Below are 20999 nucleotides of genomic sequence, written 5' to 3'. Positions count from 1 at the left end.
CAATATAAAGGATGATGCAATTAAATATGTTACATATTATGATCTTCCTCCCCTAGAAATAATAAAAAAACTGCCAAACCAAAGCATTCTGCTCCTGCCTCTCCTGCTCATGCACAAGTCCCCTTGGGCTTCACGGAAATTTTGGACTCACAAAATGCTGCAGAACAGGGGCCCCCATGGCACTGTGTAATAAATCTTAGAAGTTAACAGCCAGAACTGTGCCAAATGTGATGGGTTTTGCTTTGTGCAGGATCATGAAAATAATACATTCTGGCTCAGTAAGTCAGGCCTCATGCACCAGGGCTAATGGTCCACTGCTGCTGCTGCTGCTGCTGCTCTAAATGGATTTACATTTTTGTCTCACATGGTTGAGGTTTGTGATTTGGGAGGCCAAGGCGCCAAGGCTCTATCAAATCTCCCCAGATTCTTGAAGGGAAATGTCAATTTTCCCTTGGGTTGAAATGCCACCTGAAATGCAGGAAGCTTAAAGGAGGAGCGTTGAGGTGTGGCTGCCCCACAGATCTCAGGGACATCAGCTCAGGTGCAGTGACAACAGAATAAGAAAGGGGAAGAGAAAGGGGAATGTAACACTGGGAATAATGTAAGCTGGAACATTGTTAATGTGGGGAACTCCATGGTAACTCAGAGAGAGCTGCCCAGGGGAACAATGTCTCATCGGAGGTATCTCTTTAATGGAGTTGGGAAAGGAAATAATGAGATTTTATGGATTAAAACTGAAATTAGACAGATAAATACTCCACGGGCAGGAAAACCAACCAACAACAAGGATGCTGGGAACCCCCCATAGCCTGCCTGCCCACAAGGATGGGGGGTTGCACTCCTAAGCTCAGGTCTGCAGCTTTAGAGAAGAGGCAGGAGGCAGAAATCATCAGTTCAGCAGCCTCAGCTTCACAGGCAGGATGTCCAAAGGAATCCCAGCGGCCTTACAGTCTGCGAATCTATTAACTAAACCTCATTACTACGTAATAACTTTTGTTATTTCAGAACAAACCTTGTATCTGCCTAATCCGCTTTGTTACAGAGCTGCCCATCCTTCCCTTGAACAGGAATTAACTTCTAAAGGAATTAAAAGGAGGAGGAGACTGCTGAAGGGGTCCTTAGGGGTATCTTTTTATAGCTGCTGGCTGCCCCCCCTCTTTCCCTTTCCCACTATGTGTGGTATCCTTCCCCACTGATTCCATCCTTTTCTGCCTGCCAGGCATTGATTTGTTCCCGTGTTGTTCTAATGGAGCTTGAAATCAACATGACTTTGTTGTTGGTTGTTGTCATTGTTGTTCACATCTTTGTTTGGGGTTCAGCATCCTTGCAGAGGCCAGGGCAGTTCAGGAGCCGGCATTAGCAGGCTAAACACCTCCTTAGCGAGACATCCACAAAGGCTGTGTCTGTGTCCACATAATAAAGGCTGCCACAAAGCGCAGCGAAACCGCTGCCCCCTCCTCCCGCGCGTCAGCTCTTGTGCCAGTTCCGAATCCCCTCGCTCCTCAGCGCGCACAGAGGGTGGCCACAACAAGCTCCTTCTTTCAGCAGGCCCCAGGAAAACGCTGTGGTATCCACATCCCAGGCGTTTCGGATTGCCGGTTTAGGTTCCACGTATTTCACTCACATCGCGCCGGGTGAAAAATGCGCTCAGTCTGGGAGGTGGGTGTCGGGCACTGCCAGAGCCGCGGCCCGGGCGCTCCGGCGTCCGAAGGGAATTCAGGAGCAGCCTCAAGTCCACAAGCCCCGCGTGGCGAGGCAAGAGCACCTCCGCCAACCCACGGCGAGGCGCCCTGGGCTGCGCGGCGCGGCCGGACACGGCGAACAAAGCCCAGCTGCCGCCAGCTGCCAACATCCGGAGGGGCGGGCGGCGAGCCCGGCCACCCGTCCCGCCCTCGCCGCGCATCCCCGGGAGCCGCCGGGCGAAGGGTTAACGCTGCGCCCTCCTTCCGCCGAGCGCTGACATCACGGGGCAGGCCCCGCCCGCGAGTGTGTGCGTGAGTGCGAGCGCGGCCGCCGAGCCCCGCACCGGGCACCGCACCCGGGCACCGCACCCGGGCACCCCCGCCCCGCGGCCGGCCCGGCCCCGCGCCCCCCGCCCGGCCATGGAGCGCCGCGCCCGGCCCCGCACCGGCACCGCCTGAGCGCCGCCGGGGCCCCAGCGCAGGGCGGGCAGCGGGCGGGGGCTGCCGAGCCCCGCCGCCGGAGCCACGGCACCGCCGCAGCCCGCGGAGGGCTCAGCCTCGCTGCTCTTTATTTGTTTTGCCTCCCCTCTTTCTTTTTTGCCTGGGGTTTCTTTTGGGTGAATTTTTTTTTTCCCTCTCTTTTTTTATTTATTTATTTATTTTTTTTTTTAATCGCATTTTCCACCCCCCTTTCCCTCGTCACTCGCCCGGACTCTGCGGAAGGAAGAGCCCGCGCTGCCCCGCGGCCGGAGCGCCCCGCGCCCGCCCAGAGGGGCCCCGCGGATGTGCAGAGCTCCCCCCGGAGCCCTCCCGCCCTCCCGCCGCCTCTTTGTCCTCACCCATCCACGATCTTCTTTTTATTTTTTTTTTTTTTTTGAATTTTTTTTTTTTTTCAAGCAGACCTGAGCATCACCGGGGGCTGGGAGGGTGGGGGGCCCCGCGGCGCTGCCAGACCGACCCCTGCCCATCGCTCTTAAGGAACTCTCATGGCTTCACGGCTGCAGACAAGTTGCCGTGCATCGTGGTGGACTATCGGAGTTTGCATCCTGGCAGCCGCGCTCCTACCAGGTGAGCCGGTCCCCGGAGGGCGCTGAGCTCCGCCGGGGCGCTGCGGGGCTGGAGGCAGCCCCGGCGGGGGATTGCGGGGTGCCCGTGGGGGAAAGGGGGTGCGGGGAGTGCTGCGGAGCGGCGGGGAAGGGTGGGCTCGGCGTTTTGGGGTGCGCGCCCGGGTCTGGAGCAGGTGTGGGAGCATCCGTGCGAGGGTGGGAGAGAGCCGGGGCCGGTTTCAGCGCCGGCTCGGCTCGGAACAACACGCTCGTTTGTTTTGGAAGCAGCTGCAGGCAGCGGGCTCCGGAGCCCTGCGAGCCGAGGCCGTTTGTTTGCTTTTTGGATCGAGCAGCGTCTAGCGAGGCGCAGCAGCCAGGCTTCCCCGGAAAGGCAGCCACGAGGCTGGGCACGGAGCGCAGATGTTTCGGGAGGAGAGAGGGAGGGTTTCGGCTCTCCAGCATCCCCAAAATCCCCGCTCCCCTCCGCACACACTTCCCACGGGCTCTTTTGCGGAGGGGCTGGACCGCTCCCAGCTTTCAGCGCTTCCTTTCGCTGCCTTTCGGCTTGGCTGCCTGATGGCATCTTGTTCATCCCTTTGGTTCCGATCCATCCCTTGCGTTCTGATCCATCTCTGGGACGGAGGAGATGGGCAAAGATGCGCATCGACTGCTCCCCAGCTCGCTGGAGCCACCCGGGCGGTGGCAGAGCAGTCCGTGTGTCCCTTCCCTGGGCTAGGACCTGCCCCGGGCTCAGCACAGCGCTGTGAAGCGGGCGAGTGACCCACTTTGGCGAGTGCCCTGCGGGGACTCATTTATTCTGCTCCAGTGCAGAACGGGTTAATGCCGTCCTGGAGGGCTTTCCGGGAGTGGGAGCCATGGAAAGGGGATCGGCAGTCTGCGTTTACAGCTTGTGAATGAACTGAGAGATGCAAACAGAGCCGGTGTTTTGCCTTTCTGGGGCTCGGCTGCGGGTGGCTGGGGCTGGAGCGCTGGCAGCGGGCACAGGAGCGGATCCAGCCTGTGCCTGCAGCCGCGCTGGGATCCGCGGCTGGAGAGAAGTCGCGGTGAAGGCAGGGTGGAATTGCATCCACTCCTCCGATATTGGCGCTGGGGCAGCGTCCCGGAGGAGCGGCCAGGCTGGCTGGGCTGGGACTCTGCGATGTGGCCGCAGTGAGCGAGGTCTGGGCCGTCAGAGCAAATGCCAGGGCCCAGAGTTCCCCGGCCCTGGCAAAGACGGGGATGTGATAACATCAGGACACGGGAGATGAACAGATCACAGCGACTGGATGGTCTGGTTAAAATGGATGAGGACAGAGATGGAATGGGAGGGGGTGGTGATCCAGAAACCAGGGAGGCTGTGAGAGGGAAAAGGTTAACAGGGCGGTGAGAAAGCAGGGCTGGGTGCACCTCGGTATTCCCAGGACAAAGGGATCTGCTGTGCATTGCAAAAAGAGGTGACGGAAGGGACAGCCTCGGGCTCCCTGCACTCCTCTGTGCTTGCAGGCAGGTGCCTGGCTGAGCTCTGGCTCCTCACAAGGAGTCTCAGAACTTTCCATGCCGTTCTTCACCTGGCCTTCCCTCCTCATCCTCCCACCTGGCAGCCCCGTGCAGGAACCCCTCCCCACAGCCCCGGGCAAAGGCACTGGCGGGGCAGCAATGCTGTGGTGACTGTGCTGGCTAAACCAAAAGGACTTTGTGCTCCTCTGGGAATTGCTTTCACCAAGGAGACACGCAGTGACCCTGACACAGCCTGGCATCTCACCTTGTCCTGCCAAGAGAGACTTTTTCCCCTGCACTTCTCCTATTTTTGGCTGTTCTCAGGGCTGTGCTGCCAGCAGTCAGGCGGGCTCGTCTCCTGCCTCTGCAGTAGCGTGGCAGTTTGTCTTGCACTGTCCCGCTGACAGCTCTGCCAGGATAAGCCAGTGGTGCATCTCGTGGTGCCTTGCCAAGCCCGGGGTACAGCCAGCTCCGCAGTGTTCCAGGAGGATGATCCTCCCCAAACCCTGGCCGTGAGCTCCGGTGCCCTGCAGCCTGTGTGGGCGAGACTCTCGGCCCGACCAGTTTAGTGGTGGGTGCACCACAGCTGCAGGAATGTCTGATCCTGGATATTAAATATTCATTCATTCATTTATTTCGTTTGGGTGCTGTGGATGGACCCAGAGCTGCAGGGAAGGACCAGCACAGCGCTGCACAAAGCAGAGTCTTTACCAGACCCCAGGTCTGGATGCCTTCCTGAGGCACGTAGTTCCTCGAGCTCACAATGTATTGTGCCAAAATCATATATATAAACATATATAAAGCTGTATTTAAGCTTTGAATACAGACCAGCTTGCTTAACGAGGAGAGGAAACTCAGGATCCTCTACTACAAGTGAATTAGTAGCTGTGGACTTGTTGGAAAATGTGGTTTCGTACCCAACACTTGAGAAGAATCAGAGCAGCGCCTGCTCTCTGGAAAACCTTTCATGTCCAGCTGATCAATGCCATTTCATTCTATTCCCACCCACCTCCCCCTTCAGATAATGTTAGCTTTTTTTCTTTGCTCTGATAAGGAAATAAAAGTTCCGCCACTGTAAAAGCTGTAAGGAGTCTCGTATAAAAATCTGCTTTACAAATTATCTTTAATGTGAGCAGTTCAATCGTCCAGAACGGATTCAATTCATGGTTCCTGCAGCCTTCCATGCCCATCCACTTGGAACCAGGTATCAACTCACGCTCCATTCAAACATTGATATCAACAGGGGTTACAGAAAGCCGTGGGGGAAGGGGAGGAGATATCCCAGGCAGCTGATCTGCAGAGGTTAAGAACACTTGCAGTTAAATTTATGCTTTACGAGCCTTAACAATCTGTCTGTTTATCCCCACCGTGGAGCTCCTGCAGCTTGAGATGCAGCCACACAGAGCAGAGGCATAATCTGTGCCTGGTCCTGCCTCTGCACATCTGGGCCTCTGCTCCCAAACGCTGGCTGCAGACAAATTCCTCTCTGCTATTGCTGGGCTACCCCCTGATCTCCCAGAGGGGCCTGGGAACACTTTGCGAAGTGCTTTGAGATGCTCCACAGGGGAGAGGCGCAGAGGTGGCTGGAGCTGCTTTGACACGGGGTTTTTCCATCACGGTGCTTGAAAGGAGCATTGAGTGAGCCGTGGTGACCTGCAGGGCTGAGGTCAAACTTGGCTGCAGCTGGAGGGAGGGTTCATTTTGGGGAGGTACAACAGCTCTGTGGAGTGCTGGGAAGAGCCAAAGCGTGTCACTGCAGGATCTGCTCCATCTTGTACTTTCTAGAGCTGCTTTAATATCCCGAAGTAGCTTCCAAAATGCAAAAAAAAGTTGCCAGAGTCTCCTTCAGCCTTTGGGTTGAGTTCTTGGTTGTTATTTTTTTCTTCCCCCGCCACCTGCCTCCTCCCAAAACTCACAAAGAGCAGCATCAGGCTATTTCAGGAAGCAAAAGCGTGTCTTTGGCTGATTTTTCTCTCTTTAAACCTCACTTAAACCGACCGGTCGGGTTTTACCCTGGCGTGAATGGAGGAGCTGCTGAGTGTGTCAGCGTGGGCGAGGCGCCAGGCTGGGGGAGAGGCAGCTCAGCCCACGAGCAGGGGGTGTCTGCCCCGTGGCAGAGACGCTGTTTGCTCCCTGAGCCAGCAGCGGTCGTCAGGCAGGAGCTCCAGCCCAGTCCCATCCGCGGGGAGATTCCAGGGGCACATCCAGCAGCACATCCAGCGCTTGGGATGAGCTGGCGGCCGAGGAGATGCTGGCAGGGCCTGGCACATCTCTCCTTGCATCACCCCTGCAGCTGGACCGGCCACAAAAGCCAAGCTTAAGGGGAGGCACCACAGGGCTCCTTTGAGCAGGGCTCACACCTCGGCTGAATCATGGAAGGAACCAGAAGAGCCGGTTGTCCATGACCTGCTTCCCAGGCCTGGCTGCCACTGGCACCTCGTGCCCTCCGCTAGTGCCACTGGGGTTGGGGACAGCCTGGGGGGACGGCATCAAGTGGCCTTTTCCCACCTCTTCCCACCTCCAGCGCCCCGGGGAGTTACACAGCACTGCCAGCAGACAGGGATGGGGCAAGCACTGCAGGGAAAAGGGGTTTTAATCACAGAATCCACAATGATTTGGATTGGAAGGCACCTTAAAGATCATCTCCTTCCAAGCCCCTGCCTTGGGCAGGGACAGCTTCCACCAGACTGGTTTGCTCCAAGCCAAAAATTTTGGGAAGAGCTGGAGTTGGGCTGTGTGTGAGAGCGGCAGGGGTGAGCTGGCCAGTGCTCAGGAGGATGGCCACAGTCCTCTGGGCTGCCCAGAAAGAGTTTGAATCTTGCAACATCCTTGCCCGAGGTGCTGATGGCTCTTGCTCAGTCCCTTTCACAGGCCAGCCAGGCTTATCAGTGCAAAAATGCAGAAGCAAATGAGGGAGGGACAAAGAAAGGTACTCCAATCTCACAGCCCCTGGAGATCTTGCTTTTTCAAATAACGTCAGATTAAATCAGGGCAGCTCTGCTGAAGGGTGAGCTGGTGCCGCCAGCCACTGGAGCAGGGACCCAGTTTGCACTGGAGACACCTCTTTGTGTTAATTACCAGAGCTCAGCCATCCCAGCACGGACATTTCCCAGCTCTGAACCCACAGCAGCGTTTTGGGTGAAGGTTTTGTTTAACTAAGGAATGAGAGGTCTCGTGACACTGGACATTTCTCCCAGGTGCACGTTTTGCCTGGCTTCTCCCAGTGCAGGATTAGCCCAGGCTGGATTGAGGCACATCCCAGCACACACCCAGGGTTTTCAAGGGAAAGCCCTCGGCTCTGGAGCAGAAGAAAATCTGCTCAAATGACGAAGTGGGAGAGAGGAAGGAGAGTTTCCCCTCTGTCTCTTCGCTGGGTTTAACGTCCCTTCTTTGTCACATGGAGAAATGGGAAGTGAAATTCGCTGCCCTTTGCAGCACGTGTTGCTTTCTGTGCCCTGTGCTGTGTCCCAGCCTCCTTGGGGACACGTGTGGAGCCCAACTCCTGCTGCCCACTGAGTGTTTGTCCCCGTCTGGGCACTGATTGCAGCCCTCCCCACAGACTGGCAGTCCCAGGGCAGCTCCTGGCCACGAGAAGGGGAGACAGCTCCTGTCCCTCGCTGTCCCCAGCTCAGAGGGACAGGAGGGCCCAGCTTAGGGAGGCACAGAGGGCTGGCCAGCGGTCTCCTGTCATGTCAGCAGCTTTGTGGGGTGCTGGGGATGGGTGGGAGGAACTGACCCAACCTGATGAACCATCTCTTCTCCATTCCCCCACCACAAAGCAGTCCCTGCAGGAGGTTTATAATCCTGCCTTGACATTATTGGGTGTGATGCAAGATGGAAGCATTTCTAAGCATTATCCACCCAGCTCTCCTCTCTCTGCCTCGCTCTGCTGCAGACCTGCCCTCCCTGGCCCTGAGCCAGACCAGCTGGGGACTGCTGGACAGCACTTCAGCCTCCAGGTGTGCAGGGAGAAGAGCCTAGGAGAGGCAGGATCAGTGTGATTCTCCTTCCTGGGAGTTAAAGCACAATGAAGGGGTTTTCTGTCCTCCATCCCAGCCTATTTGCCTTTCTAGCTGCAGGAAACAGCAAAGTGCTTCCATCTGCTCCCGACCATGCAGGGATGCTCCAGATGTGGTCCAGGACCTGCAAATCACATCCCTGCCTTGGAGCAGCGGCAGGCACCAGATGGACCACCTGGCTGAGAGACAGCAGGTTCTCCCAAGCCTGCTTAGGCAAGAGGACTCAGCCTCCACCTCTCTTCCCAGCAGTTCTCTCCCTACCTGCAATCAGGCTGCTTTTGAGGCTGTTTTGCTTCTCTTGTGGAAGATCCATCCCTCCCTCCCCCTGTGCTGGAGAGGGGCATCAGGAGGCACAGCCAGGAGTGACAGAGGGTCCTGTTAACCTTTCCAGCATTCCCAGAGTCATTCCAGAGGGGCACCAGGAGGCACGGCCAGGAGTGACAGAGGGTCCTGTTAGCCTTTCCAGCCTTCCCAGAGTCATTCCAGAGGGGCACCAGGAGGCACGGCCAGGAGTGACAGAGGGTCCTGTTAGCCTTTCCAGCCTTCCCAGAGTCATTCCAGAGGGGCACCAGGAGGCACGGCCAGGAGTGACAGAGGGTCCTGTTAGCCTTTCCAGCCTTCCCAGAGCCATTCCAGCACGGAGGGCTGTCTGTGAGGGACCCAGGGGGCTGGACTGGAGCGCTGCGTGGCCACCTGAGAGCAGAGGCAGCCTCGTGCTCCGTGTGTGGCTCCAGGCAGTGAGGCTGCTGCAGTGCAGGGCCTCTAGCTGTGTCCTGTGGGTCCAGGGATTCCACCTAAGGATTGTCCCAAGAGTGTCTGCTCTCTGCTCTGAGGTTCTCACATGTGGCAAAACCAGGTTTCATTTCTTATTCCCTGGCAGGATACCCTCTGGACCAAGGGAAATGCTGCTGGAGCAGCTTTCCACTGGCCATTTTCACAGCCCAAGGGCACAGTTTGGGGGCAGAGTTCTGGCTGTGGGCTCAGGGTCTGATGCTGATGGGTACAAGAGTTTGGTGTGACTCAAGAGCAGAGGGCTGTAATTAGAGCTTGTTGTGCTGAGTGCCCTGGCAGAGCCAAGGGTTACAAATGATCCCTGATGGGCAGAAGTCACAGACCCAGAGAGAGTTTAATAGGAGAAGTAGGGGGGGAGAGAGGTCAGAGTTTCTGTCACTCTCTGTTCCCGGTTTCTGTGCAGAGCAGCTTGACATGGGATGGTTTTGCTGCCCTGTGAGGAACTGTGGCACTCAGGGCAGGAGAGAGCAGCAAGGGAGGGATGAACCCTGCCCTGCCCTTGAGCAGCCCAGCGTGAGCCTGCTCAGCTCGAGCCTGGTGCCAGTTATCAGTTCTGAGTTACCAGCCCCGAGTTATCACTTCTGTGGAGTCATAACTCACCCCTCACCCAAACCCACGGCCCTGATGGAGGTTTCCCTTCCCTTGAAACCTCTCCTAGAAATAACACCCTACAAAGCCTGCAGTCAGGAGGACACTTTGCACTGGAGAATTACCTGCATCAAGCTCTGGCTACATTTTTCTTAGGAAGAGGCATCCAGGGGGCTTTACCCTGACTTTTCTTGGGCTACACAATCAGCAGAAACCCCTTGGAGGCAAGCCCAGAGTCTTGTTCCCACCAGTTCTGATGGCCTTCCTAACGTGGGGGTGCCAAAACTAGAGGAAATGTTAAGGATGGATAATCCAGATCAGTTTAGGAACACACAAGAAGATCTCCCCCATTCTGGAGGAGTTGTATTTCCTTTTTCATGCCTGTCTCCCCACTTAGCCAAGGCGATGTTGTTCTAAGGGCTGGAACAGGAGGCAGCAGCAGATTTGGTGGTGCACCACTGCACAAGCTGCTCATTCCTGGGCCTCTTTGGGCTCTTCCCTGGTCAGCTGCACCAACAGAGTGTCTGGGGACCGTGCTGGAGAAAGGGACATCTCTGGACACGGGGCAGAACCGGGGCTGTGCCCATTTACGGCCGCTGAGGATCAGGGATGTGTTGCATAGCAGCATCCCTGCCATGCTGTAATTCATATCAGCTGCCAGTTTCCATTGGATACAGGACCCCTCTTGGCTCTGCTAGGCTCGATGGAGTGCTGGATATTTTTCTTGGGAATGGTGAGGTTATTTTCGTGTGCAAGGTGCTGAGGGGAAAGGGCAGGCGTGGATCTCTTTACTCCAGTTCAGGCCCCCCAAAATCTGGGTGCTGTCTGAGAGGCCAGGAGCTCTCCGTGTGTTTTATGGAGAGACTTTTCCCAGCGATGGGGCTGAGCTTTGGCAAATTTACCTCGAGCTCAGATTCAATGAGAACCCAGGGGAAGTGGGGGAGGCCTTGTGGGGATCTCCTCTCACAGGGAGTGGTTGCAGTGCTCTGATCTTTCCAGGAGGCTTCCCTGGGGATTTGCTGGATGCTGTGATGCGTGATGGGTGTGCTCGTGTATCCCTTTGACAGGAGCTGGATGGGATCCTTTGGAGGATGGCAGCAGTCCTGGGGAGGGAGAAAGGCTTGAACAGAGCAGAGCTCGTAAAGGGGGGAATGTTCTCTGTGCCTGAGGAGCAGGACTGAGGAAAAGGAAGGCTGCAGTGGTTGCAGGGAGAGGCAGTGCCCTGGCAGTTCTTATCTGGGGCTCTCTGGGAGAGCCAGGCTGCAAACTCTCACATCCTGTCACCTGCAGCCTCATTCAACCCCTGATCAGTCAGCTCTTGACAAGATTTCCTGGATGTCCACCCAAAAACCAGTTCACAAGTGCCCACTCCAGCACTGACCAACTGGAGCACGACGAAGGATCAGGAAGGAAAACTGGCCTGGCGATCCTGCCCTTGTTGATCCATGGATCCCCAGCTCCAGAGCTCAGGGGGCCTCACCAGGGCTGGGACACTCCCCTGGGACATCATCCCAGACACCGAGCAAGCAGGGACAGGGCAGGAGTCACCCCTCAGGATTCCAAGGATTCGCATTTGCTGCTGATTCACTTTGGAGCTGGAGTAGCAATTTGCCAGTGAAAGAACCTTTATCCCCTGACTCCCCCAGTCCTTCTGGGAGTTTGATTTCTCAGCTCACAACAGAATGATGGTGGTAGCAGTGAATTCTCTGGGGCTAATATTGCCAGCTAGCACACTATAGAAAGAAAATTCTTTATTTGTTGGCGTGGCAGGAACAGACTTTGGAAAATGTACCCTGATTTTTAAATACCCATTTTGCCTGTGGTGTAAATACTAAAATGTGTTTTTTTCTCCCCCCCCCCCCTCCCCTCTCTCTCTCTCTGAGTTTAAAAATATCGCCAGCCTGGGGAGGTGCATCTTTCACTGAGATTTATAATGGCTGCTCTCAAGTGATCTGGAAAATGAGTCTCCCTCTGCCCCATCCAGCCTGGCACCTTCCAAGAATTTATTTCCTATATTTGCACAAGCCTAAGAATACTTAGAGGCTGCATCTCCACCCAAGCACTCTTAATTATTTAAGTTTTGTTTATGGCCACTCTCAGGGGAGCTGGCTACGTCCAGGCTGCTGATCCTGGGCAATTCAGCCCTGCATTACTGCTGTTTGATAATGGCCAACAAATCACGGATGCGGCACCGTTTGCCCAGGATGGATCACCCTGGCTCTGTAAATTGGCCAAGCCCTCAGAGCAGGGGGGAGCGAGACGTGCACGGGCTCCTGGGTGAGCACAGAGCTTTGGCTCCGAGTGCTGCTCAGTGCCCCGTGCCCGTGCCAGGCTGCCTCGTGCCTTATCCAGTGATCCCTGCTCACTTCTGGCTCTGGCAGCCACTGGGAACCTGTGGCTGAGGCGAGGCAGGAGCCTGGGATGGCAGGAGGCAGCGAGGAAGAGGAGGGAGGCTCCTTCCTGGGCTCTGCCCACCTCCACAACCGACCTGGGGCTGCCTCTGGTCACACCTGGGGCTGCACCTCCTGCCCACATCCCCATCCCTTCCTCCCTTGGGGGTTCAGGCCGGCTCTCCCGTTATCCTGCTCATCCAAAAGCTGGAGTTCTGGCAGCGAGGGGCTCTTTGCCCAGCCCTGTGGCAAAGCTCCCCAGCCCCAGTGAGATCTGAAGGAATCTGTAGTCTCGTGGCTGCCTCTGCCCCTGTCACGCTCGGTGATAAAGAGAGAGAGAGATTTTGATTACATTATGACAAGCGACAGAGAGATGGAGTGAAAGCTGCAGTCTGCCTGTTGTAATTCCAATTAGCAGGGGTAGCGTGGCCAGAGCCTGGCAGCTGTATTGATCCCAACTTTGGATGGGGAAAACCATTCCAGGGGTCCCTGGGGCTGAGCACAGGGACAGCTGTGGGGCAGGGAGGGGAAGAAAAGCCTGTTTGTAGTGGGGCACTTGAGCAGGTGACTGCATTTCACCTTCCAAAATGCCACAGCCAGCCTGGTACTCAAGCTCTCTTCTGGATTTACCTCAAAATCTGTGCTGCAAAACCCCCTTGGGGTTTGTCTGTAGCTGCAGGATGAGGCAGGCTTCTCCTTGGTGTGCACGTGGAGTGAGTTTATCAAGACTCAGGTTCTTCCCTAGACAGAATGTACCCAAGTTAAACAAATCAGCATCCAGGGAACAAAAGCCCTGGGCTGCAAGGGAAGGGGGAGTTTCCCTCTCCCACTTGAAGGCAACTCCTGAAGGTCAGAGCTGAGGCAGGCTGGCAGGGCTGTGGGCAGGCTGTCTGTGCAGATGCTGTCTCAGCTGTACCTTCTCTGTGGCAAAGGGGAGGACTCCAATTTGCAGTTTTGCAGGTATTGATCTGAGACCTTTCACTGCCCCTAAACTCACTTTGGAAATAAAAGGCTCAGATCATTCTCCTTAAGTACATATATTCTTTTGTATTCTTGACATTTCAAATGCTGCCGTGCCCGTGGAGTACCTTACAGCGCCTCGCTGGAAATGGGAATATCTGCTGCCTCACACCGACTCCTACCAGGCGTGAATCAGCTTTTACTTACAGGGAAAGAATGGCCTGGAGGTGATGGCAAAGGCAGGCTGAGCTCAGAAGGGCTGGCAGTGTTTCCTGGCTTTGCCACGAGCTCCCTGGAATATCCTTGGCCGGCTCACTTCACCTCTGTGTGCCTTTCCTTGTCAGGAGCTGCTGGGAGCTGTCCCTCTCTGCTCTGCTCACATTGCCCCGTGTCTGCAGGGTGCCTTGCACACCTGATCCTCCCCGATCCAGGCAGGAGACATTTGCAGAGCACAGGGAAAGGTGACTCTCCTTTATTTGGTCATTTTCTCACGGCAGCCAGAAGCAGGCGGCTCCTTGCCCAGGAGGTTTGGAAGGCAGGAAATGCTTTTGCATGGATCCACGTACAAATATTCTGTCCATGCAAACACTGGGCTCAGTTTCTGGCTGCTCTGGGGCTGACATCATGGAATTGGGTGAACATGGCCCACTGGCTTCCCTGCCTGTTTGAATACAAAGGCCTCTTGATTTCTTGCTCTGCTGGTTTTGTGTTCGGGTCACTTCTGCTTTCCAGGAGAGGGGTTGCAGGAGGGTGAGAGGTGTGGGCTGGACACCTCAGCACTTCCCTGCTCCTTCCCACCCACAGCCTGGCTCCTTGCTGGACAATGCACCAGGAATGACTGTCAGGTGTTCCCATCCTGCCCTGTCCTGGGTCTGCCGTGGGTGCTGAGGCAGGAAGGACGTCCTGCCATGACAGCAGGTGACACTCATGGTGTCCCACCACGACAGCAGGTGACACTCATGGTGTCCTGCCATGACAGGTGACACTCATGGTGTCTTGCCATGACAGGTGACACTCATGGTGTCCCACTACGACAGCAGGTGACACTCATGGTGTCCTGCCATGACAGGTGACACTCATGGTGTCCCACCATGACAGCAGGTGACACTCATGGTGTCCTGCCATGACAGGTGACACTCATGGTGTCCTGCCATGACAGTAGGTGACACTCATGGTGTCCCACCATGACTCCACACAGCAGTGGGAGTCTCCAGGCACCTGCAGCCAGTTTTGCTTTTCCCAAAAGCTCCCTACACGGCTGTGAGCAGGATTCCTGGCACTTGAGTTGCCCCGTGGTAGGCTGCAGATAACAGGAACACCCTTTGTTGCATGAGCAAGCACTTCCAAAGCTCTGCCCTGGTCCTTCCCCCAGGTAGGGATGGAACCCAGGCCCGCTGAGCCACCCAGTTTGTCCCCGTGTGAGCCTCACATGGCACCGAGTGTGGCTGCCTCAGACAGCAGATGGGTTTAAACAAGTGTCTCTGTGCCAGAAAAGCTCCCGAGTCTCTCTCCTGGGTGATGATGATTTCAGCCATATGCAAGAGTCTTTGGCATTCCAAGGCTGGGAGAAACTTCCCTGGGAAGAGCCACAAAGAGCCACTTCATTCCGTGGCCAAAGGAGCTGCAGGATTCCTTGGAGGAAGGAAGGGAGGTTCAGTTCCAAGCTCAGTGGAGAAGCAGGGAAGCAGCAGAGTCAGCAGCTGCCTCCTGCCTGCCCACGGAGTCTGTCTGCATCCTCCTCCTCCTCACCCTGCAGCCCCAGTGCACCCCAGCACCCCGGGCTGGGACTGTTCCAGACTGGGGGAGTTATTACAAAATCCTGGTCAGGACACAGAGAGAGAGAGAGATGGAGGGTTTAAAGTTCGATAATTGTTAATTATTACCCAAGCTTTCCAGGAGACTTTCTGGGAAAAAAGACGTGGCTCTCTTCTGCAAAGGTGTTTTGTGGAACATTAGTCTGTCCTGGCCACACTAAACCCTTTCACTCTGCTTCTTTCTGCCTCCTGTGGGATTAATAAAGTGCTGCTGGAGAGCCTCTTATCTCAGAGCTGAATAATGTTTGCAATACAGGGAGGGGAGCTTTGATCCGGGAAAGGGAGCAGAGGGAAGGGAAGAGGTGGGCTCGGGGGGGCAGGCAGTAACACAGGCTGATGGTACCAGGAAGCCAACTAATTTCTGCATGGATTTAATAGGAGGGTCTCCCACTGATACCACAGCTTTGGACACACAAATTAAAGTGAAATTTGGATAAAGTCATAAAGCACGTGAGGGATTATCAGAACTTTGCAAGCATTCCAGACACCAGCAGAAAAAAAAAATAAAATATCAGGGAACCCCCCCTGTGAAGGAGAAGAAGCCCCAAAAAGGGGCGCTGGTGCTGCCCTTCCCTCTCTCCTTTCCCAAGCTGGCAGCCGAGCGCTCTCCGGGCGGGAGCCCGCGGGCCAAGGGCCACGCCTGAGAGGCAGGACGGGCTCCTGAGCTTCCCACGGGTGTGGGCTGGAGCCGGTTGGGCCGGGCTGGGCCCCCAGGCCAGCACCCAGCACCCCTGAGAGCGTGCCAGGGCCGCGGGGAGGGAGCAGCCCGGCAGGGAAGGGCAGGGAAGGGAAGGCTGGAGGGGTTCAGCCTCCCAGCAGCATCATCTCCCACCCTGCTTCCCCTCCTCAGCCCCCTCTGAGCCCTAAGGAACGCTGCTTCCCAACCCCAGAGTCTCCTCCACGGGCAAGGAAAGCCCATGTGTGGCCCCTGTGGAATGGGGACAGGGCTGCAGAGCTCCCCCACCACCCACAGGGGTTTGTGTGGAGCAGGGAGGTTGGGATGATGGTGGTAACAGCTCCAAAACTGGCTCTGGAGAGTGAGTGTTGCTTTGGGTTTTTCAGGAGAAAACAGGCTGGAGCAGCTGGGACGGCCTGTGCTAAAGTTCCTAAAGAACAGCCATTTCCTTTTTATTTCTCCTTTTCTTGCAGCAGAGTTTCTTGGTGCCTTCAGCCCGTGTTTCCCCACAGAGAGCCCTTCACCTGTGCAGGCCCAGACAGCCGTGGAGCCTTTGAAGTGTAGCTTCACACTTGCTCTTTTCCCCCCCCAAAAAAGAAAAGGGGAAACCAGTTCTGGGGCTGAGCACAACAAGCTGCATCAGGTTTGCAGCTCTGGCTGCACGCAGGGTGAGGAAAGAGGAGGTGAAGGACGAGCTGAGGGATGAGGTGAAGGATGAGGTGAAGGATGAGGTGGAAGAACACCCTCTTCTCTCCGGGTGCCCAGGACAGGCCTGGCTGCTCCTCTCAGATATTCCAGAGGAGCTCTGGGCTCTCCAGGAGGGCTCAGCTGTTGTTTGCCTGCTCCAAAGCCCCACACCACGGCCCCAGGTGGATGGTTAATCCACAGGGAGATTAGTGGCTGAGTTTTATCTTCACCCACCCCGTCCTCATGGCAGTCTGGTCGGATGAATCCGTCTGGGACAGCTGAGCCCTGTGCCCACTCCCTCCAGGGATGGGAACTCTGTCCCCTGTGCCCGTCCCGTTGTGCAATGCCCTGGTTTAGGGGCGAGGCTTTCTGGAGGCACCCAGGGAGATGCTCCAGATGTCTGAGAAAATGTGGATTTTCCCACAGCCAGGTGGATCTCAGACGGTTCAGGCCCCTTGGGAGGGGAGAATCCCTGTCCCTTCGTCCAGCAAAGCCACCCCGAGGTGCCACCAAGGAGGATGAGGGGAGGGGTGCCAGGGGGTGGTGACCTCCCTGTCCCCAAGGCGTGTGGCCCTGAGCATTCGCCTCGAAGGGGGATTTGCCTGCCAGGCCCATCTGTTCCTTCGGCCCGTCGCCATGGCAACGGGGTGGCTTGAGATGGGCCGGGAAAAAGAATCCAGGCAGGAAAAATATTCCCTTTTTTTTTTGGATCCTGGGCAGAAATGAAGGGGAGAGGGAGGGGACCCTTCTGGCTCCTCCCTGTGGCCCCCCCTTAGAGCTGTGCTGTCCCCAGGCTCCTCCTGCTCTCTGCCTTTGCCTTCCCCCCAGGTGTCCCATCCAGGTGTGTGGCAGTGGCCAGGTGAGGGTGGGGGATGAGCAGGTGAGGTCTGGATCTCTTCAGGTGAGGGTTGGGGCTGTGCAGGTGAGGTCTGGATCTCTTCAGGTGAGGGTTGGGGCTGTGCAGGTGAGGTCTGGATCTCTTCAGGTGAGGGTGGGGGCTGTGCAGGTGAGGTCTGGATCTCTTCAGGTGAGGTCTGGGAGCTCTCCTGCCCCCCTGGCATGGCCACAAGCAGTGAGGATGCTCTGACAGGAGGCTCTGCCTCTGCCCCAGCCCTGGAGCCATTCCCATAGAATCCCAGACTGGTTTGGGTTGGAAGGACCTTCAAGATCATCTCTGCCCAGCCCAGATCCCCTCACCTTGCCCAGGTGTGTGGCCAAGAGGAGCCTGGCAGCTTGGTTTTAATGCCAGGAGTCACTTGTCAGAGCGAGTTACTCCCAGTCATTCCAGTAAAAAAAGCCTGGAATGGAGTGAAAATGGTGCCCTGCTATTTGTGTGCGTATGGCTCTGCCTGCCTGGGTGTATCTCAAGTGGAAATGGCCTGGAAAAAAAAAAGCAAACAAAAGAGGAAACAACAAATAAATATCTGCTTGTTGACAGTGAGATCTGGGCTAATGTTTGACAGACGAAAGCGAAGCGAACGCGAAGTGACAGATTGACAGAAAGACAGACATGTTTTTGTGCTAGTTTAGCATCCTGATAGAAACAGAAGATGATTCAGGTTTGCAGGGGACCTTGAGGGGTCACCTACCTGCCTGCTGAGGGGGGTGGGTGTGCTGAACACACACCCCTGGCACCAGAAGGCTGCTCTGAGTGGCAGGGCTGGCAGGAGCTGGATCCAAACTGGAGGTACTGGGGCTGGGGGGCAACAGGAGCGGGCTGGGGAAGCTCTGTGGTTTAGTGTTTGTGCACAGATTGCCCTCGATGATCTTGGAGGGCTTTTCCAACCCTAACGATCCCGTGATCCTAAACCCAGGGCTCCTTTTGGGGAGGACACCTGCTGCAGAGGCAGGCTGGGCTTTTGATGACGAGGCTTTTTGTTTGTTCCTCCTCAGTCCGGGGAAGGGGGATCGATGGGGTGAGTTCTCCCTGTGCATTTTGTGGTGGAGTCTGGCTGGGCTGGCTGCAGTCCCAGCTGGAGATTTTCCCATCTCTGGCTATCCCCTTGCCCTGGACACGTCTGCTCCCAGGGCAGGAGGCAATGGGAGGCATTTCAGGTTGGATAGGGCTTGGAGCAACCTGGAAAATGTCCCTGTCCATGGCAGGGGAGTGGGAAGTTGATCTTTAAGTTCCCTTCCAACCCCTTCCATGATTTTAGGCTTTGGGGCCAGGCTCAAGTGTTGAAGACGAGCTTTGTTTTCCCAGCATCAGACCTGAAGCTTGTGCTGGGAGCTGGGATGAGGAACCAGGCGCTCACATGGCCCTGGTGAATGCAGAGCTGGCTTAAAGTCACCTTTGTGCTCCCCTTTATCCCAGATCTGAGTGCAGCAGGGCTGAATGTCACCTGTTCCCTTGTGAGCAGCGATTTACAAGCGCTCATCCTGCTCCTTGTTTGCAGAGCAAATGCCCTTTTCCTGTTGGCTCTGCCCTCCCTGCAGTGGGGAATCAGCAGATTCTGGGCTTGAAGCTTCTCCCAGATTTATGAGCTTGCTCTTCACCTTGAGAGTAAGGCTCCCTCGCCCTGAGAAAGCTTTGAAACCCAAAACACCAATTGCTGACTTCAGCAAACACCATTGATCCTCCTGCAAATAAAAGTTCTTTCTTTTTCCTTTTTAGGACACGGCTTGTGGGGATTTTGTTGTTGTCCTCTTTGTGTTCCTGTTTTTCCTCTGGAGACACGAGTCCCAAATGGTTCTGGGCAAAATCAGTGTGATCTGAAAAGAACTCATCAATAGTCCTTATGGGGGATATTTCCTACCAGCCAGACACCAACAAAAACCCCTCCTCTCATCTTCCTCTCCCCTTGAAAAGCAAGGCTCTTTAATTGGCTTTTAATCCTGGGAAGAGCAGAGCTGTTTGCATGGAATTGGTAATAGGGGATAATATCTCGCCCTGAGTGATGGGTTATTTGATCCTGTGCGTCAGAAACCTGAGCCCGTGCCTGGGAAATCAGGTGGGGAGGGGGATCCCAGCCTGGCTCGGCGCCCAAATGCAGGCACAGCTGCTTTGTGATTTCCAGTAACGATCAGCAGTGCAGAGGGGAACAAGCTTCCCCTCGTCCTGTTGCTCCAGGGGATGGAGTGAAACTGGGGAAAAGCCTTGGTGGATGTGTGGGGTGTACAAAGGGGAGGCACACCGGGCAGTTTGGGGGTTTTGACCTTGGTTCCAGTGGTGTCCCACACCTGGCCCTGGCTGTGACTGCACAGGGACAAACATTGACCCCCCTGGCTGCTGGTGGGCTCAGTGCCTCCTGCACGCCCTCATCGCATCTCTGTGTCCCTAAATGTCACTGCCAGGCCTCTGCCAGCCCCAAGCTGGGCTTGGAGAGGGGGATGAAAGGCTGATAAATCCAGCCAGTCACCAGTTCACCCTCACCGAGCTCTTCAGGCATCGCAGGGGTTTTGCAGTGACATCCAAAGTGAGGACCACTGACATCACCAGCACGTGGAGCACTCCAGAAAGGGGTGCTGGGAGGCATCTGCAGCTGGGAGAGCTCCCACAGCACCAGGTCCCCAAGCTCTGAGCCCAGTGAAAGATGCTTGAAATGCCCCCTGGCTCCGAGCTGACTCAGGCACACAAGGGAAACTTGTTGATGTGGATGACAGGTTCGTTCCTGGCTGGTTTTTGTTTGTTTTGTTCCGTGCTTCTTGCTGCAGCTGCCTTTGGAGCAATAAATAGCTGTGGAGCTTGCTTGTGGTCTGTGCTAAGTTGTTAATATTTAATCAGAGGTCTGAAGCTTGATTTGTTTGGTTGGCAAAAGATAAAAATGGCTTTTTTGGGGTTTAGGGCTAGGGACAGACCTTCAAAAAAAAAAAAAAAAAAAGCTCAGGGTCAGCTTTTAATTAATCAATTATTTTAAGACTGGACCACACCGGTCAGTGACAGATTTTCTGAACACCTCAGCTCCCAGCAAACCTATGAGGTGCCAAAGCACCTGAACTGGCTGGCACTCAGCATGGTCCTGCTGTGAAATGTTATTTACAGAGGAAGCCCTGCTGACATGTGCCAGCAAAGTGTTACCTGGATCCACCCCCTCCTCCTGCTCCTTCTTGGGGCTTGGATTCTGCTCTCCGAGGAAGGCAAGGAGAGAAGGATGTCCTTCCTACACCAGGATCCAGCTTCCTTCTGGCTTTGTTGGGATTAGGGATCCAGGCCCTGGACAACTGCTCCTGTAGAAACCCTGTTGCAAACTCCTGAGGGAGGGAAGTTGAGTTTTTATTCCCCCATTTGCAACCCTTGCCATGTACAGAAACCTGTCCAGCAGCTGGACTCCATGGCCAGGCTGCCTGCAAGAGCACCCCTAGGAACTGGCTGTTCCCCTCTTTGCAGGGAGTGAATTCTGGGTGTCCCCAGAGCCAGCCAGACCCCACAGCTCAACCCCTGCTTGAGGGATCCTCTCCCAGCTCCCGGGCTCCATCCCAGGTGCTCCCTTTTGCAGCATTTCCATGTTGGCTCTGGCTTGGTGCAGGGATTTGGCAATCCCCAGGGTTCTGCAGTGGATTCTGTAGTGCCAGGTCTGTGGATTATTATCCCTTGGGACTGAGCAGTGGGATGGCCACGACTTGGCCAGCTGGTGTTTGCCTCGTGGAGGAGAGCACGGCTTATTTGTGAGCAGGACCAAAGCTTGTCAGCTCTGGTGCCTGATCCCAACATCCTGCCTGCTAAATCCCAGCCTTGGGATGAGCTCCTGGAGTCCAGCTGTCCACTCCAGGGGTCAGAGCCTTGCCAGGGCTTTTCTGAGGTGCTGGCTGGTTGTGCACAGGATAACTGACCTGCTGACCCTGTTGATAGAAGCACTCCCTGCCTGGGGGACAGAGCTTTCCAGGCTCACCTTGCACCGCACATTGTCA

General features: G+C 55.7%; 1 protein-coding gene across 1 annotated transcript in view; it reads left to right on the top strand.

Annotated features, from left to right (window-relative positions):
- The first annotated feature begins 2154 nt into the window (after nt 1–2154).
- The window catches only part of NECTIN1 (nectin cell adhesion molecule 1), a 56039-nt gene continuing 37194 nt past the window's right edge, over nt 2155–20999 (top strand). Inside the window, exon 1 of the mRNA XM_053996967.1 lies at nt 2155–2750. Coding sequence (XP_053852942.1) covers nt 2669–2750 — 82 coding nt within the window. The 5' untranslated portion in view covers nt 2155–2668. The remainder of the gene's footprint in view (nt 2751–20999) is intronic.

This window comes from Vidua macroura, chromosome 22 (assembly GCF_024509145.1).
Source record: "Vidua macroura isolate BioBank_ID:100142 chromosome 22, ASM2450914v1, whole genome shotgun sequence".
Taxonomy (NCBI): Eukaryota; Metazoa; Chordata; class Aves; order Passeriformes; family Viduidae; genus Vidua; species Vidua macroura.
This window is presented reverse-complemented; position numbering and strand designations above follow the sequence as displayed.